The sequence below is a fragment of the Seriola lalandi genome, unplaced genomic scaffold, assembly GCF_002814215.2.
Source record: "Seriola lalandi dorsalis isolate HSWRI2012SDOR001 ecotype SW California unplaced genomic scaffold, Sedor1 jcf7180002054898, whole genome shotgun sequence".
NCBI lineage: Eukaryota > Metazoa > Chordata > Actinopteri > Carangiformes > Carangidae > Seriola > Seriola lalandi.
Window position 1 is genome coordinate 3,381,640 of NW_019525450.1, and position 20,707 is coordinate 3,402,346.

A 20,707-nucleotide genomic window follows, 5' to 3' on the forward strand; every position below is an offset into this window, starting at 1 on the left:
GAAAATGTTGAATATTTTATTGAGTGCTTGTATAAATATAGCAAGGTCACACGTTTGCATGACCCACGCTGCTTGACGTCAGCGTGAGATGACTTACAGGCAGCAAGCTGAATTAAGGAGTCTATACTATCACGACACATCCTTGATGAACTACACTTAACTACTGTCAACTGTGCTAATTAGTACATTTTTAAAGAGAGAAACAGTCCCTATAAAAACTGATGACAGTGAGGTCTGTGGATTATTCATTGGTATTTTGTTCAGAGTTGTCTTACATTTGGACCAATATGGTCATTCTTTTTTCAGATGTAGGACTTTTTTTGTGCAACCTGCCACTCAAGCTGAGAAAGATGAAAGGCAGGGTCCTGTAGATGTCGGACAGTACAACCAGCAGGACAAACGCTCCCCTGAAAAGCACTCTGTCCAACAGCTCTGCCAGTCAGGCAGAAAATAAAATCTCTTTCTACTGTCTGACCTGCTGCCATTGTCTGTCATCTCTCATTACTATGTTTCTTTCCTTTGTCTCTTCTTATTTTGTTTCCAGCTGGTTGCACTGTATAAATCAGTCCCAGCAGCACTTTATGGCTTATTACAGTGTGTCTTTGACCATCACAGTGCTTAAAAAAATCATAGGCTGACAGTACTCGCCTTATGATTTTATCGTCCAGTATTGGCCTATCACAGATATATCAGTATTGGTGCATATATTCTCCGATATGCGCTGATATGAATACTTTTATTAAGAACTAATAATGCTGTGTAAATCCTCGGGTCAAGTCAAGTTATATAGGCAGCATTTTATGCATATTTGATCCTTTGTTTTCATTCAAATTATATATATATATATATATATATATATATATAACATATAACATATTTGTTCTTATGTTTTTCTTATCGTTATCGTTAGTTATTTATTTTTATAGTTATTTATTTAGTTCCCAGTGAAGTTTACCGTTTCAGTGCACTGATGTCATTTTGGACAAAAAAGTTTATTGTTGAACTGTAAAATATCCTGCTTTCATTACATATCTTTTTCACAAGTGTTTCTATATATATCGGCCGATATATCGATATCAGAATTCTTTTACTTCCTAATATCGGTATCAGCATCGGCCCCAAAAATCCAATATTGGTCAGGCTCTAGAGTTCATTAGTTTGAAGTATAACAGCATCTAGTCTCTTTGAGCTTGATGACACAGACTATGCAAGATTAAACAGTGATGACAGTATTGATTGTGCTGACATTCAAAAGGTGGACTTAATCAGGAGCCAGCATCCATGAAAATAAATATGCACACAAGCAACATATAGAAAATTATTCTCCATTTATTCCATTGTCTTTAATCAGAAGTGTGGCACTAAGCTGAGAGCTGAGGAGATCATAGACAGAAACACAGGAAAACATAGGAGAGGGTAGAGAGACAGTGATCGAGACAAGTTGCCAAAGGAAAGGAAAAAAAGAAAGTAAAAAACTGCAATGTCAGAGAATAAACTGCACTTCTACAGGAACAGTTTAGCACAAAATTATTATTATTATTTTTTCCAAAATACTACATTTTAATTTTTATGAAAAAATATCATTATCTGAAGTTTATAATTAATAATCAGTCAAGGGCCCTCAATGATCAAAGTTGTACTGAAAAGCTACTAATTTGACTCTTAAGATTAAAATGTGGGTGTTTAGGAGTGAAAGAAAGTTGGTAATTGTCAAATGTAAATAGTTGCTCCAAATACCGCCAAAAGTAAATCACCATGCTCTTGTACTGCAACTTCCATTTACATGAAACAATTTATAGTCTAAAGCTTCTTTTAAATGCTGCTGGAAATGTAAATCATTGCTGTTTACGAATGCAGCAATTCAAGATGTCTTGGAGGACAAACTTCTAACACAGTAGAATATATATTGTGGTCACAGAGCTATAAGGAAAACTACTTTTTGGAACCCACAGGAGAAGCTTAAAGCTACAGGAGACTTCAATGAAAGCTTTGAAATTATATTTAAAAAGTGTAATAATTGTTAAAACAACACCATAGTTTATTGTGACTTTTGTCATGATGATACACATAGGGGCATATTTCTCTTACGTACAAAATAAACTCAAGATGCCACATAGACCCAACATTTAAGTGCCACACAATAACAAATCCACATGGCTGAAGTGTGGCAGTATATGTGTACCATGTCAGTATGGAGGTTAAGAGAGGACTCCGATGGCCATAAACTGTACCTTTGAGTCCAATCAGCTTTTTACAACCTGTACAAAAACAAGACTAGATCAAAACTGTGTATGACTGGACCATGTGGTGGGCTATTTGTCAGCTCGTGTCAGCCGGTTTCAGCCCTCCTCTCTCCTCCTCTCTGTGCTCACATCTACAGTATTTTGTCCCTGTTCAGACCTGGTACTAACATCCTTCTCAGGTGATCTGATAACAGGTGGACAGCTCTAAGTTCAGGTGTGAGTGCACCAAAGACACATTTAGGACGCATTTTAGATCAAATCACTCTAATGCTAATTAGTCCCACCACAGTTTTATAATGAAATGAAAATGTTTTACTATTTCAAATGGCTAAAATCGTATTTCATGATAGAACTGTGCACAGTGCTTTCACTCAACCCCTCCTTGTCCTGCTCTCTTTCCCTCTCACACACAAACACATTGACAACCTGTCTTTCCATAGTCAGACTGGCTAAAAACAACAACGTATACATGTTTATTTGCATATACAGTGGGTAAGTAAGATCTGATCACAAGTGGTCACTTGAGACGTCACCAAAGATGCATGTTAATGCCAGGTCTGAGCAGGGCCTCTGATACAGCCGAATTCCTAGTAAAGTTGTTCTCATTTACATGTTTTTGCGTATTTGTTGTCAGACAAAATCACCATACACAAAGTTGGCAAAGACTGTGCTGTGATTTTGACTTGATTTACTTGTAAAGTGATCACTCAGAGAGAAAGGTAGACGGTCATTAATGTCAGCTGCTTTGCATTCAGCTGTGCTTACAGAGGGAAAGCCCGACCTCACACACATGGGGTATTACTGGTGACTGTCTTCCACAGAAAATGGCTAAGGTTTGTCCAAAAAGTAGCTAGATTTGTTGCTAGGTACATTTTTGAAAAAGGGGTGTGAAAAGTCAATAAATGTGGCGACAAAGTTGGTAGGTTGGCTACTTCTTTGCACCAAACCATTTTGAAAGAGCAATTTCTAAAGGGTGACTTAAATGCTCGGCCATCACTCAGTCAGTCAGCAACATTTGTGTTTAGGGCTGGCTAAAAATTACAACCAAGCAGCCTTGTTCAACCCAACAAGAAACTTAAGTTTGTTGCTAAACATCAAAAGAGTATCAAAAAACCTGAGATATGAGTCTGGCTTATGTGTTACATATACCAGATAGACTCAAAAAGACAACCTGACTGACATGCGTGTATTTGAGTCAGATGGAGAGAAAGAGAAGGAGGGGGCAGATTAAATAAGTAATAATAACAACCTCATCACACATACTGAATGCCCAAAACGGGTAACAAAGTATTATGGCCAATTCACAAATTTGGCAATTTGTGTTTTGTATTTTGAAATGTGCATTGCATGCAAATATTCTTTCTCTTCCTGCTAAGATCTGGAATTTTAGTGGTGAATAATCCTGTAATAGTTCTTGCATTGCTCAATAATACGCTACAGTGCTTTTCTTGCAACTTCAGCTAATTCATGACCTGTCAATCACATATCCCTTGAAGAGCAATATTCCATATTCTGTTTTACATAGAGTTTGTCAGCCAGAATATAAAGATGTTGAAACAGACTTGTATCGGCAGGTTTAACAGATTGATATCTTTAAATCCATTGTCAGGGCCAATGCTTCTCCATCATACAATATACAGTTATTGATATTTTCAGGAGCTGATGGCAAGACAGTATCACAGTTGAAATCTATTCAATTCTGAGTTACCTGTAGCTTTAACATTTAGTAGCATGTAGTGCTAATATAAATACTGGCTTATTTCCTCCACTTTGTTCTTACTGACAACTGCTAATTATCCAATCATATGCATAAATGCAGTTGTTAAGTGACTTGTAATGTAGAAGATTCAAATTCTGTGAATTTTTCTTAATAGTTTGCTCATGTGGTCTATGATATAAATACCCTTGCTATTTGGTCTGTGATGTTTCATTTGTAGTGCTTTTTCACCAGAAGGTGCTGTGTATATTCATGGTTTAGAGTTGAATCAAAATGTACAGGCATCCGAAAGTATATCCCACCCTTCACTTAAAAATGATTGCTAAGTTTTTGTTGGTATACAACGCTGATAAATGAGGGCCCAGGACTTTGTCAAAGTTTAAGTCAAAGATTAAAGGTCTGCTCTCAAATCTAAAATGTTAGACTAGGTCATACACACAACACAGAACAAATAAGGTCACAAAAATACATTACAGAAATGTAGGTATAGGCGCTGTTCCTACTAACAGAGCTTGTCGGTGGCTGTGGCCGAACCAGTTTCTGAGTTTCATCCTAAAAGCGTAGACCATCACTGAAAATGGTCTTCCTAGATGTTCTGACTGGCCCATTATTTGCATTGAAGTAACTAACTGGTAGTCAGTCAGTCTCTTGTTGGGGAAACAACATCACTTTCACTTTTGGAACTCATATCTATCTACATAACAAACCAAATTTCCGTTTTTTGCCGCTCATTTTATCCCATCCAAGGACCATCAGTTTAGTCACATCATATCAGCCTCTGGTGGAGCAGTCACACATTCCCTGACACAGACACTGGCAAAATCCATAGACCAGGCAGACTGTCAAACTTGATGGTACCAAGCTAACGCATACAATACCCAGAGTCACTCTCTGGATCACTAACAAGTAGATTCCTAGAGGCAGCGAGCCAAAGTATAAGAAACCCAGCAGCCACACCAGGATGCGTGGGACATGGTTACAGAACTTGGACAGGGCATCCTGATCAGTTGGCCCATTGGAGCCCATTGATACTGAGTCCAGGCTCTGCTCAGTGTAAATGTCAGAGCGGCTCGGGGAGTGCTGTGAGTTCCTCTGCACTTCCATTATGGTGATAACCAGGCAGTTAGAGGAGTCATGAGATGGGCTAGAGGAGGAGAAACTCTTTGGAGTCAGAACCACCTCCTTGTTGTGGTCGGAGCTCCAGGATTTGTCCCGCATTGCCAAGTGGGACATGATGTTAGCATCGTCAGGCAGGGATGACACCTCAAACTCTGTGATCTCAGTTTGGTGTCGGCAAAAGGGGCAGGAGATGCAGCCTGCACCATCAGCAATATCCAGGATCTTGATGAGGCAGCGGGCACAGACCCGGTGCAGGCAGTCCAGGATCTTAGGCTTGCGGTTGTGGGCATTGTAGCGCTGGTAACAGATTTTACACTCTAATTCCTCTGGTGGAGGACAGTCCTTCTCCTCTAACTCAGGCTGAGGGCAGCTCATCTTCAAGTCATGTTCTGGGGAAAGATATAGAGGCAGAGACAGATTGAGAAAAAGAGTTAGAAGGATAATGATAATATAGTGCAGCATTACATGTGACTTTGAATAGTATGTTGCAGATGGCACTGAAACAAGTGGATGTTTCTGACTACAGTATCTGGTGTATCTCTGCCTGGCAGGAAAAGGTCAGGACTCTGCCTCCTTCTCTGACTGCTTCTGCTCTGTGTACCTGCTGCTGATGAATGATTTATGTTTTGGGAATTGGATCAGGGTGTCATCACAGAGCCATTTGTGGCAAAGCAAGAGCCAGTAATGCTATTGATCGTTGGGGAGAGGTGGCAGGCACGGATGCTCCTTCAACAGTTTTTGTTGATTTGGTGTTTAGAATACAATGTTTTTTTTTTTTTTTTAGTTCTTAATTAAATGACCCCCAAATTGAATCTTTCACATTGTTTCTTTTAGTTTTATTTTTGTTGTTCCTTTGATCATATAAAGCCCTGTTTAGTTTTTATGTGATTTGTAAACATGTGAAACTGCAAAGTAATTTCTTTGTTACAAGCCATTCACTTCCGTGTTGTTTATATTGACTTATGTCACTGAGCAATTGAATGTTTTAGTTGGCATTAATCTGTGACAGCTGAATTAATTCAGATCAAAAATTTAATTTAAATACTATCATGCTTCTGTCTATTGATTTTTTTTTTTCCCACGATGAGTCAGTGTTGTCAGCCATGCCTTGAAGCCATATCTGAACCAATTAAATGTACTGTATGTCACCAATACTTGTGTTATTGACACCCATGTATCAGTTCTAGTTGATGCCAGCAGCTTCACTGGAATAATGAATAATTGCTGATAGCTACTGAAGTTCTAAAGGTCTGATACAAAAAAACTCTAGTGATCTGTTTGCTCCATGGAGAAACAGCAAGACACTGTCAGTCATCATTAATAAGGTCAAATAGCCGTGAGCATACATCCATAGACACCAAGCATGAATAGGAATGAGGTTTCCGGTACTCTGCCCCAGACCTTTACTGTGGCAGATAACTGTCACCTGCGGGGACCTACTGTAAAAGGTGTATGTGTATGTACCAATGTACTGTATATTTAATTTCCTTTCTTTCATTTAAACTTCTCATTAACTAAGTTCCAATATTACTTTCTTTATATGAGAAAAATCTAGTCTCTATACTTAGGGTAGTATCTATCATGGATTATTGAGACAGTGTAGTATGTGTATGTATTAGCCTGCAGCAAAAGATGAAATATGAATCCCAGTTTTACACTGGTAGAGAAATATACAGTAGCTTTTTTTAACTTACTCATTTTGTTGTTGGGGACCAGGCAGTCTTGGTGGCCTTCATTAGCAGTTGTGCCAAGCGCAATTATCAGCACTGAGCTTAATGAGCACATTGAGTCAACAGCACCAGGAACTGTCGCTTACACTCATGATAGTATGTCTAATAACACTTGAAGATGTTGCTCTTAGTACACTTAAAGCTACGGAGGTTCGTGCAGATGTAGCCCTTTGAAACTGCTCCCCTTAGTTCTGGTATAGGGGGAGAAACTGTTTTTGTCCTGCACACAAGGGCTTTGACACTTCTCTGATGGGCTGATTGGTGTGGGAGAAAAATGCATCTTTGTCCTCAGGGACAGTCATCACCTTGAGTCTCTGAGGGTCTGCCATGTGTGTGGCACAGATCAACCAGCATTTTGGCTGGCCGTTAGTGGACCTCCTCACATCCGAGAGAAAAAGCTATGCTTCCTGTAGTTCTCACTGCCACCTAGCAATAGTCCTTATTGGATATCAATCCTTAGAGCCTGCTTTACATGCAACCTTTCACAAAAGCAGTGATGAAGTATCTTCATAGGGTCAGAACGCCATGCCCCAGGTGGATTCTAGACCTTTTTTGAATGTTGTTCTAAGACCATCACGGTTCTGGATCTGGATCACAACTCTCTCAGGTCTCAGGTTGAAATTTCCATACATACTGTATAGTACTGAGGAACCAGCCCATCGTCAGCATGGTTGAGCATGAGGAGCTGAGCAGCTGAGGTCTTTATCTCCAGTCTAGGTGACAACTACTCAGTGCTGTCCACTTTGAAGACATATGATACTTATTTGCAGATGTTTGTGGTGTGTGGATTATATTATCAGCCACTAGAACATGCTGATGTGGACATCCTGTACAAAGAGTATAATCAGTGTTCCTCTTCTTAATATCTGTTACAGTAAGATGATATGCTTTCATATGCATTTTTATTGTGTATCCTGCAGATGTTACAACATTGATAGGATTGTGTTGCAGTCTTTGTTCAATTCCAGGTTTATGTGGTTAAATTCAAAGTGATTCAGTAAATGTTAAAAGGTTAAAAGGGTTTAATTAAACCTCAAAAAAATCTGAGTGCTTCAGTGACCTATTGTTGCAGTTTCTTCATTCTTGTTACTTCTTACTTTACATTTAGATTTGGTCATTAACAAGTCCCCCCCCCCCCGACAGGAAGATGCTATATAAAGAAAAGCCAGCCATTCATTCATTCATGACCATGAAATATAGATTGAATAGGTCGATGTTGCGTTGGCAATTGCCCAGCAGGCCTCTCTGTGACTTGCTGACTGTTAAATATTTCAGCCACCAGTCTGTTGCGTTTAAAAAGCCTTCTGAAGCATGTCAGAAAGATGTCAGAAAGAACCAACTCCTACTACATCAATCCCAGCAGAATCACCTAGTCTTCCCCTGAAGTCAAAGACAAATAAATGTTGTAAAGAAAGGGCACAGCACTGGGATTGTGCAAGGGAATATTCAGCTCCTTATTATGCAACCTGAACTTGAATCTAAAAGTTACAATTGTCTCTAAAGCTGTCCAGTTGTAAACAACACAGCTTTACGAAAAAGAAATTTCTCCTCAAGGCCTAAGAATATGTTTCTGATCACCAAAACTATTTTTCAAAACCTTTTTTAAATGTTTTGAAACATCATCAATATTTTTTGTCAGTTTGTTTCTTCTTTTTCACCTCTTTTATTGACTCAATGCTACCTTTAATGGCACATTACTGTTTACAGCTATCGATATGCATTATCGCTCTGTAGTTGCAAGAAGTGTGCATCCTGTTGGGTGTTTTCAATAGATCCGCATGCAACAAACCTCTATTTTCCCATTTCAAACTTTTAGTTAAACTGTGTACAAACCAACCAAATGACCAAACACCTGTTCCCTGAAGGAGAGGAGTGAGGTACAATGCATAAAGTATGGGATATCATCATATCCTTTTGCGGCCTAACTGAACACACCTGTATTCACGTCTGAAGGCAGATGACCTGTGATGGTGAATGTGAGACCCTGTCTGCACATACTGTATGTACATCCATTAACACGGTCATCTTTCAGTTCAACAGCCACCCTTTACTGAGCCCAGCTACAGAAATGGGGCAATCAGGTGTTGTGCCTCATTCCTCTCCTTCAGGGAACAGAAGTAATAGTCACAATTCATTCCCTTTCAGTCGATTCACTTGGTACAATACAAAGTATGGGACATGTATTCATACCCCGCAGAGCAGCCGCCAAACTGGGGTTAAACATCCAGCACTCTAGTGCATTATAGACCTAGCAGAAAGGACAGCATGAGCTAGTGAAGGGGTCGTCAAATCCAGTGGTAAAACTGAACAAAAGTGTGCGGCGGCAGCACAGATATTCCTCAGAAATACTTCTTGAAACAATGCCCATGATAATGCCATATCTGTGGTCGAATGCGTCCACACACTGTGAGGCAACAGGAAGTTTCTTCTGTTCTAAGTTGGAGGGATAGCCTCTACAATTCAATGAAAAAAGCCACTGTGTAGACAGAGCTTTGCCCCTGGCTGGGTCGGCAAAACAAACAAACAACAGATCACATAAATGAACAGTCTGTGGTCTATGTAGGTGCAAAGCACACTCACAGGAATGCAAGGGAATGCAACCTCCCCTTCAGATGCAAAAGGGAGGGAACAAAAACTCAAGAAATCAAAAGCTACAGAACTATAGCAGCAAGAAAAAAAATTGTGAACCCTTTTTATTTGCCTGGTTTTCTGCATTAACTGGTTATAAAATGTGATCTGATCTTCATCTAAGTCATGAGTATAGACAAACACAATGATCCTAAGCTAATAATACACAAAAAAAACCTTAGAGTTAATAACTGTTCAGATCTCCTTTGGCACCAATAACCTCAAATGCATTTTCTGTAGCTGCAGCTCAGAACTGTTCAATGTTTAGGAGGATGTCTGGTGTGAACAGCTCTCAGCTCCTGAGGTCATTTCACAGCATCCCTATTGGGTTATGGTCTGGGCCACTCGAACATGTGGATTTTCTATGTTAGAAGTCATTCTGCAGTAGATTTACTTTGCTGTTTAGGGTCATTGTCCCGCTGCACCACCCAGCTTCTACTGAGCTGGATGAAGCCTTGCTCATCACTTTGCAAATCAGATGGATGGTCCAGAGCTGTTCTGCTATGTTGTTATTCAGGGCAACAATTTTTTGCAGAGCTTCTGTGGTTCAACAACTGACCGTGTTTTTCTGATCTTTATCTGCTGCCACATTCTTTGGCATTGGTCTATGAAAACCATCTTTATTAGCTCATATGCCTACTCCTAGCAGCCAAGGAAGCCTGTGGTGATGAGCTGCTGAAGCATATTAGGGTGGGCCTAGTCATACCAGGCAATGCATTTCCTTCTGCGATGCAGTCTTGTGGCCTGATAGAGATGAAAGGCAAGCCATTGCATAATTTTATTTACAGTACCCAGTAGTAGTTGGTAGTTATTAGTATTACATTAACATGTAGAATGCTTCTTGTAGATGTAAATTCTTTTTGCCTGTAATTTTCTCTGTAGGAAGAATGCTTTAGAAACCCATCTGTATGCTGTGTTCATATATGTGTGTACAGCATAAATACATTATTTATAAAAAATCTTACATCTCTCTATATTTACACACAGGCAGATCATTTAGTACACCTACCTAATGCTAATGGAGTCTGATACTGTGGATGGGCTGGTAGAGAGGTACAATGGGATATGGGCTGATGGACTGAAGTCTAAAGGCCTCCACCAAGTTTGGTGCAAATCGGTCCCATACTTTTTGTGTAATCCTGCTGACAAATAAACAAATAGACTTACACAGGTGAAAACACAACCTCCTTGGCAGAACTAATAACGGTGGGCTCATACAGGGCATGGTGGTACAATAAAGGGCAGTTAAAGTTATACTAAGGATTGATAGATGAGCCACAAGACAGTTAATAATCAATCAGTGATAATTAATGGAATGATAGTGTAGAATACAGTGTTGTAAAGTCCACATGAAGAGAGAAGAATATAGGAGAACACCTAGTGTTGCAGTATGTACAGTATGTACAGTATGTACTGTATATGCTGACTGACTGAGCACTGGTGTACTGACTAGTTAACTGACTACTTGACTGACTCCCTATTGACAGGCTGACTGACTGATTACTTAGTCTCCAAGGCACATATGTCAAATTTGGTAACATTGATGTGTAAAGTGTAACATTGATTTGAAACAGTTATGTACCTCCACTGTGGACGAGGAATAACACAGGGGAGGAGCTGGATGGAAGCTGATGTTTGACATTTAGGAATTGGAAGATTGGGGAGAGTTAAGGCTGGAAAGAATGAAATTGTGTTCCTGCTTTCCAGAGTAATTTAGAAATGCAGTTACATCTTACTGTAGCTCACATATAGTGGGTTGTTACACTGTTTTTTTGGAAAACACTGGAGGGTCACTGGTGGCTACTATACACCCAGAGAATGTGGTTTGAAGTGTTTGAGGAAGATACATAAGTCCAAATTTGCTAAACGTATCATATACAGAGCTTACCTGCTACCTACATTGCACATTGCATGTAATCATCCCACCACACAAGCTAATAGTCGTAAACAAACAAAACAAAAAGCTGTTTGTCCTCATGTTATGTGCCCCTCATTCATGGTCGTACCCACCATCAAGGGCAGCGTGGTCCAGAAAGTCGCAAAATAATGACCTAAAAATAACTGTACTTTGATGCTGCAATGATACGATGCCAAGAGGACCAACTTTCTCATCTGATCACCTGCTTCATTGCTTGTGTCTGGGTGGGTGGTCATTACTACAAACTCTTTACCCAGCATAGTGGTTCTTTGATTATGTCAACAAATCGACAGGCAGTTGAATCTGCCAAAGCTATGATTCTTTTTCAATTCAGTTTGTGTAAAGTGTTAAAATGCCTGTTACAATGAGGTACCCCTATATATTTTTATTTTCATTGCAAGATTATCTGAGCGGAGGCTGGTAACATTTGCATATAAATATAAATTGGCCCTGTGTTTACTTTAGTAACTAACACGGATCAAAATAAAAAGATTGCATTAATCAAAGCTCAGCTTTGGGAAGGGAAGATATACAGGACAAAATGAAAAAAATCTGACAAAGAGAAGTGATGGAGATTAGAAAGGAAGAGTAGTTACAAAGGAAAAAGCGAAATCTAAGATAACTGACAATGAAGGTCTAATTCCCACAGAAATATATGGTCTTTGGTAATTACAGTGGAAGCTATAGGCTCAATTTAACAGCAAAACAAACCTAGCATAATTATAGTTCATAATATAGTATTATTATATAAATACATTGTTGTGTAAAAAACATTTTGCTTTAGGTAAATCTAGAAAAGAAAAAAATACAAAAACACCAGAATCTGAAAATACAGCTGCCCTCCTGCAGCTCATATGCACATGCTTCATGCACACAACACAAACAACACAGTCATAGCTGTAGCCGTGAGCCTTTGGCTACGGAAAGTTATAAAACTATTAGCAGCATTCAATATAGCCACTCATCACCTGCTTTCATACTAACAACCACTACAACAAATTTGATATTACGGGAAAATGAAGTTAAAAGCCTGGTACCTGTCCAGGAGAGCTACAACAAGTTCTCTCCATCTCATAAACACTTCACTGATATTGACACAGCTGTCTCAAGGGACATGCGCACGTGTCTGCATTTGTAGAACATCCAATAGGAACACTCTCTCTCTCTGAATAGACCTGTGGCTGGCCAAAGTCTCCCTTCATGGGCTAGATTTTCTAAAGTCTGAAAATGGCTAATAGAATACTGCCTACCCCAGGTTTAAACTTAAGACTGCTGAAAAAGCATACTTGTCTTACCACCTTCAGATGGTTTTATAATTCAGTTAACTAAACGAAAAGACCTTAAGATAGTATAAAAGCAGTTATTAGATACAATAGATACTAGATTTTGAAGGATACAGCTTCCATGTCACTCACTACATTTTCTGTGGAGCACAGTGAACGAACAGGCAAAACAGGATTTAATTCTAGGAAAATATCAGCTGACTACATACGACAATCTTTGTGCAGACAAAAAGAGTTTGTAGCCTTGTGCATTAGAGTGAAACTACCTTGGGGTTCATTAAGGGTTCATTATCATTGGCATCTACATCCCATTTGAGCATTTGCTTGACCAGTTGCTCTGTGTGTGCCAATCTACCTCTGTTGTGGTATTACTGCATTAGTCGCTGTTCCCTTATTAAATCAGATGCTAATTGAACACATGCAGAATGAGACTGTCCCCTCAAGATTAGAAACAGAATCAGTCATGTCAGCTTGTGCCCCAGAACTTCCCTACGTTCAAATCACCAAGCCCTCTAGGACATGTTGTAATTATGATCAGTGCAAAGGAATGAGTCAGGTGATTATTATAGAGTGAAAAAGTTTGTGTAGGGAGGAGGTCGGGTGGATAGTTGTGTCAAAAAAACATCAGACTTCAACACAAGGAGATCACTGTTGTTCCGTGTTTTTTTCTTGTAAGCTTGACCATGATTGTTCAATAACCTTAACCACATGGGTATCATTGTAACCATGACGATGAAGCTCCACTAAACCTAGCAAAGTGGTAAATATATCCAAAACTTATTTTAACCCAAACCCTAATCTTTAACTAAACTTAACCAGGTTGTTTTTGTGCCTAAACCTAACAACCTTAACCATTGTGTTGTCACATCAAATCAACCACTACACTGACAAATTCTGTCATCATAGCTATGTCAGATCAGAAAATGTGTCATTCTGAAGGGCGGTTAAAACAATGTATTTTGTCATTTAATTTGGTTAACTTAGTTAGAACTGTACAGTATGTACTAATCAACAAGTCACCCTGAATCCCTACCACCTCCATTCATGCTGTTTTGTATCTGATCCTGAGCTCTCACTGGAGATCGAACCAGAGGAGAATTTCCCCATTGCAAAAATCAATAATGTATCACATTAAATTACTCTACAAACCATTAACTGTAACAAGTCATTATTTTTAAAAGCAAAAAGTGCTTTAATCAATCGCATAATGGAAAAGACTTTGATCACCAAGCTAAAAGCAAAGTCTAAGCTGTTATCACACCTACAGAAGTCTGTACAACACTGAGCTCCAGACACTCTGTTGGATCTGGACCTTTACAGCCAGGATTACAAAACATCATTATTCTGCATTGATCGGGGCTAGTTGGATTAGATCAAATGATGTGTTTACCTGCATTCATGCTGTGGCAAAATAGAAGATATGTACTCTCTTCCACAAAATATTATTTACGTTACTTTTAGCTGGTAGGTACTGCTTGGTAAGTTGGTGGTTGAAAAGTTAAGCATTTCTGCTGACAATGTTGTATTCAGCATTTTAACAGCCAGACTTAAAACAGGTGTACCACGACACATACCTCACAAAAAGCCCCTAAGGCACCCCATCCCTAAAGTCTTAGAGGGCTACACATTTGTGTTTATGTGTATGACTTGAGATTTATCAGATCTCATGAAAGGCAAAATGGTATACTTGTCCTCTCAATCCTGTATGTTCTCTGTTGCCCTGTCCCCTCCTCTCAGTGTGGATTTTGTGATGATAGCTTTGACCTTTTTTGTCAGAATATCTGCTTGGTGATGCTTCTCTGAATTATGCCATTGATCCAGAGGATTATGTTCATGCTACTGTTGGCAGATCTTTCATCTTTGTTATGCCTCCAGGGCCGGAGGCATTATGTTTTTGGGTTGTCCATCCAAATGTACATCCGCCCCACTCTAGTGAATGCGATATCTCATTAATGCCTTGAGAGAATTTCTTCAAATGGTGCAAACATTCACTTGAACTCAAGGATGAGATAAGGATAAGATTTTGCTGGTCAAAGTAATGGTGACCTCACAAAACATGGTTTTGGCTTTGTGAATACAATAGCTCAGGAATTCCTGCAGGGAATCCCTTCAAATTTGGCAGAAATGTCTGTTAGGACTCAAAGATGAACTGATTAGATTTTGTTTGGCAAAGGTGAAAGTTCAAGGCCATGGTGACCTAATGTTACTTCACCTCAAAATACATTTAAAAATCTCTCCAAATCTACATTGAGATGGTGGAGAAGGGAGTTAGGTCACGGAGGAGCCAACGTGCACACCTCCCAAATTTCAATGATGCATCATGCAGACCTGCACCTCAAGCATGCCAATTGGTTGATTTGACTCCTGACAGAAGGCAGATTCGAAACAGAGACGGATAAAAACACTATGTTCTAAAAGTATACTAGTCTACTTAGTTTTCTTCAATACAGTAGGTTTAGAGATAAATAGTACTAAGCCTTGTCTGACAGAATAATGGGTGCCTTGGCATCATCGGGTGGATTGGTACATTTATCTAAACACACTGCTGTATAATCACTTGTGGCATCCCAACTTAATATTCTGCATATTGACCTGTGCTACTTTTTAGCTACTGTCATTTAGACTGATATTCAGGCAATTTTTTCCCATCTTTAGCTGTGACAAAGACAAATCTATGGATCTAAAATGACGCATGCGACAATATTCTGTCAGGACCATATTTGTCAAAGTGTATTTCATCATAAGTAGTAATTACTGTAGGGTTGGGGATGTGGCTCAGTTCCCCGCCATTTAATGTAGGCAGTGAGAAAAGTGAGCACTAATGGACCAGAACCTGCTGCCACAATGACAGAGGTGCTACAATGTTCAGATAAGCCAGCACTAACAGGATGTGTAACAGTGCCTGAACAAAACTTAAGGTAATTGACAGTAAACGCATAATATTAAAATAAGGTGAATAAAAGGGTTGACATTGGTTATATTCTGTAACTTGATGTATGGAAGCCTTATAATGTGTTAAAGGAGCATTTAAGCATATAATCTAGGTAGTGGGCTCGTCACAGTTTTTGCAGGCATGTTAAATGAAGGTGGACTTATGCCTCTGTGTCGGGTTGTTTCTGCCATAAAAGCCTACAGTGTAGGATTTTGTTTATAGTGCAGCAATGAATTTACTGCAGTAAAACAAAAATACCAAACAATCCATGTAATAATAATCACTTTGTGATACGGAGCAACAAGGGGAAGCCTTCCATTGGAAACTGATATGGTAGCTAGATCACAAAATACAGCTTGCTGTACATCATTATTTACCTGAAATAATCATGTTCTATTCCCACTGCTCACAGTGATCGGCAGTGCTAGATCATAATTTTTTTGAGTATTATTACTAAGATTACTAGCCCTTTCCTCTGTTTGCTTCCAGTGTGACCAATCATATTCCTTCATGTGGAGTCTCCACTGCCCCTCTAGATAAATGTTTATGGAGGCACAAGTTGGTCACTTCCATCATAGCTACAGAACCCATGGACGCTGCCTCTGTGACACTGTTGCAGAAGTGTAAACCCATCTTAAGAAGTCACCTGATAGTTTACCATTCTGTACAGTAGCCCACTGATCCAGCCACTGTTGTCAGTGTAGTTTGTCAGAACAATCCTCATTACATGCTCAAGTCCAGAAGAAATGAGAAAAGGCTTTGAACGGCATGGGAGGGTTGACTGAGCACTGTTGCTTCAGTGAGCAGGCCCTGAGTTTGAGTCTCTGTGGTCATGTGGGTTTACTTTGGGACAACCATTTTCTCCATACCAGGAAAGTGCTCTTTAAGTGCTTTCAGAGTGGTTACTGATGTTGCCCTTATGTTTTCCAGTGAATACATTATGGTGGCCTTGCTGCAATGATACCTAGCAGTGGCAAAGCGAGTGTGGCTGCTGGTCTCATGAAATGTTGATCCATGTCTAATTTCTGCTGTTGACATAGTAGACAGCTGTTCAGTTTAATACCACAGTAACTGCAACCACACTGACCACACCACAGTGTTGTACCCTGCTGCATCCTAATCAAAATGTAGAACCTGTAAATAGAACAACATATGTCACTGCTATCTACAAGCACCATTAGGCTGCAGAGTACCAGGTCCACATGTGAGAAAAAGATTCACCTGATTATTCTACCTTAAGCTCTAAATGATTATATACCAGAGAAATGACAAACAAAGAAATAAGAAGAGACTCAACAGGGTAAATACAGAACCAAACCATCAGGCTTTCATCAACCATCTTTCATCACACTACATGATAGATTACACTGTATTATCTTTTGCCATTTCAAGCCAACCTCTAGCAAACCACCACACCACTGTAGACGCCACACCACAAGAGCTTGACTCTACCTTGTGGGAGGTAGCAAATTAGATCCTCCTTGATCCTTGAGTTTTATGCTGCACACCACTGGCTTAGGGAGAGAAATGTCATAATTTCTAAACTGTACTGAAAAGTTATCTGACCTACAGTAAATGCTGTGTTTCAACCCCAGCATTCTTCACAGTCATGAGTTTTATTAATTCACATATCCACAGGATCCACAGGATTCTGCTGTTGGCGACTGGGAGCTGCCCAGTATATGTCTCATTATGCTCTCCTTCAGCGTATCCACTTGCCTCTTATTAAATGCATTAAGATGGGTGTGGAGTAAGGTATTTTGCACTTGATTTTTGCCTGCCCAATACAACTGCTGGGTTTCCTCTTGCTAATGACAAAAGACAGCCAATTTCTGCAGAAACGTTAATGTGTTTACACACGCAATGATTTATGGCTGATAGAATGGAGTTATTGCTACAGGGAATCAAACATCATCTGGATTTGTGAATGAATGAATTGTATAAACTAGTTTGATTTTGTTAGTGAGGCTGCAAGGTGTTCATCAGAATAATTGCAGGGTGGCAGATAAAAAAGAGGAGGGTGAATATACAGTAGTCTAAACAGAGGCTCAAGCCTTACTCTGCATTCAGACTGATTGTAGCAGCTGCTGGGTGCGGCCCAAATTGTATCTCAGCATAAGGCAGGACATATGGCAGTGCTCAGACATGCTTGGCTTTGAGGAGGAGATAGGACCCAAAGGACCAACTTCAGATGGGTTTTCATATGGACAAACAAGGGAATCAGGTGACTGGTCGTTTCAGAAAATTTATGGCCAGAAACCTGCGAGCTAGTTGAAGCAGACAACTCAAGTGTACTGTTAATCACTGCCACATATATTCAGCGCTCACCCGCAGCATTCACCTGTAGGATCTAGGTTGCCCAAAGGGATAGTTATCGTCAGTGAGTCAGGTGCCAAATACATGTTCTAACTCATATAACGTGAGTTGGCTGACTGAAATGTACTTCCAACAACTCCTACAAAACAGGAGGTCCTATCCTTATCTTAAATAGTACAAAATAGTTTAATGTTATCTTGGAAACAACAGAAACACGGCTGAGACTGACTGACAGCAAATCTCAGTCCCTGCCTGAAAAGCTTGTAGCCATCCGTGTAAGGCAGTATTTTTACTGAAAAGTTCTCAGGTGTGAGTTCAAAAAGAGTGAAACAGTGAAACCTCTGGAGAGAAGTGTTAACAAAATAATGAAAAACATCTCTAATACAGCTACAATCCCTCACTGGGAGGTAGTATGGAAAATATTTGTCTGCTGTGAGTTTTTTGTTTTTTTGTTTTGTATTGGGTGGAGAAGGTCAGTCAACATCTGGGCTACAGCTCCAAGGGGAGATGTATTGGTTTGGCATTGCTCAGCTAAGCTTGTTGTGAGGGCTAAATGTCACTTGCTGCAACTGGGCTGATGCTGGCGCCCTGCTGCCTCCCTGGGGGGTTGATGGAGATTCAGGCATTTTGCTTCCCAGATTATAGTTCTCCAAAATATAATACAGTTTCCATTCATTACTGAGCACAACTGCATGCTGGTTAGGGAGAGAAGTGTGAGTGCATTTTGAATGTATGTGGCATGTACCTTCAGTGTTCTACACATCATCTGTCTCATTCATTTTCTTGAGTAACCCACAGAAAATAAACACATGAATAAAAGAAGAAAATATGAATGGTTTAATGGACAGTTTTGTTGTACAGACCAAAATATGGAAAAACTTTTCCAAATGATTGCACCATCGAGTCGCACTGGTTGGCATATTAGTAGTTATTTTAAGACATATTGGTAGCTTTGTAATTACAGCTTAAGATGGTTGGTGACATTGTTTTCAGTTGTGTAGAACTTTCTGAAATGCGGTCACACAAATTTTTCTATTTCAAATTTTTTTACTCATAAAGACAATGCTGATTCTTGAAACTCCCAATCTCTGGTCATGAAAAAGAGCAAGAGTAAATAGCCTGTCGTTGTTGATGATCTCTTAAGTCAAAATCTATTTATATAGTCTGATATCACAGATCCCAAATTTTCCTCAAGGGGCTTCTAAGTCCGTCATACTATAATAGGGTGGTGGCTGATGTAATATGCTGCCACCTAACAACCATCTAGATGTTCCTTTGTAGAGGAGGGTTACCTCTGCAGGATTAAATGGGTAAGCCTATGTTGCCTGTACAGGACTTTAGAAGGCGCAGCCTCATTTAACATGCATTTTACATGTATGTACCAATACTGATGTTCTTAATTTTAACCATATGCTAATTGTGCTAATTTGATTCTTTGTGCTACGTCAGTGTGGTTCTGAGCTCTGTACCAGTTGCATCTGAGTCATTCTTGTCTTTCTCTCCCTCTGTCTCTGAACGCTGCTTGTAATTTGTGGCCTCTTGCATACGCATATTTGTGGAAATAGAGCAGCCTGTCGAGCATTGTGTGCAGTTAGTAAGCCTAATAGCTAAACAGAGGTTGATTGAGTGAAAAGTACAATCTTTGAAATGTTTACAGGTGTTGGTCTGATGATGGACTGAATACTGTATATTTATTGCTTTAAACTGCTTAAAGTGCTTGATTGCTTCGAGACAGACGCTCAAAGCTTTAGGTGACAAAAATGTGAAACATATCAGTGTCAGTAAAGCAAGAGATTTTCTCAGAACTGATCTTATAGGTTATACCTATATTTCTCACATGCCCAGTCCATGTCAAGCTCTGGCTGTTCAGGACAAACAGTGTTGCTCTCAGTATTTCAACATCATTCACACATTAATTTCAGCAGTAGGCATTTTCGATTTGCCCACTGCTGAACAAACCTTTCCACATTTCTAGCCATGTGCTAATGATGACTTGCTCATAAGCGTCATGGGACGATTATTCTGTTTATGCTCTATAGCCTGTAATTATATCTGATAGATTAAATGCTGAGAGAGGTTTGATTGTCTTTAGCAGTGAGAGAAATTACATGTAAGCTGCGTAATGAATGGGCTGGTTAATCCTATCAAAGGCATGGAAAGCACATAGATATGAGTAGTGTTGACTGTGATGTAGGAGGTTATCCATCCATTATGAAAATGTGTAATTGATTGTGTGTCATGGTGATGATTTAATGTCTTATGGATGATGGTTTGATTTTGTTCTTTATGGATTATTTAGAAAAGAAAGAGAAATAGGTTCTTCTCATCTTTGCAACAGTTTTTTAGTTGTCTGGCAGAAATGGTAACATAGGGTATGAAAATAGAAAGACTGTGCAACAATCAACCTTAACTGAACCCAAATCACACACCTTGAATGTCACGTAGTGCTGGCAGACACACCCCCTTCAGCTTCTAGAGAAATTGGTCCACTGTGTCCTAGTTACCCTTGCAATTCTTCACATAGGATATAGGTACTAATCCAATAAAACCCTGACATAGTAAGCCGCTTTTGATTTTTCTTTAATTAGTATGGTATGGTATGGTATGGTTTAGTATAGTATAGTATAGTATGGTATGGTATGGTATGGTTTAGTATAGTATAGTAATAATATAGTAGAGCTTGAACTCACACAGTAGCAGTACATGCAAACACATAAATGTAGACCTAGTTGTCATTTTTTACATAGTTAATTAATAAATTACTTATTAATGTATCTTTTGATTCTTGTATTCATTTTTACTTCAGTTTCATTGCCCCAGT

At 39.4% G+C, this 20,707-nt stretch overlaps 2 protein-coding genes across 2 annotated transcripts in view; one reads left to right on the forward strand and one right to left on the reverse strand.

The window, feature by feature from the left end:
• cep89 (centrosomal protein 89) overlaps positions 1–20,707 on the forward strand; it is a 52,894-nt gene that overhangs the window by 22,109 nt on the left and 10,078 nt on the right. The gene's annotated exons all lie outside the window — the stretch shown is intronic.
• Positions 1,310–5,460, reverse strand: LOC111672234 (E3 ubiquitin-protein ligase RNF182). Its single transcript, XM_087180243.1, has one exon. It carries the CDS (start codon positions 5,452–5,454, stop codon positions 4,732–4,734), a length of 723 nt encoding a protein of 240 aa, XP_087036369.1. The 5' UTR covers positions 5,455–5,460; the 3' UTR covers positions 1,310–4,731.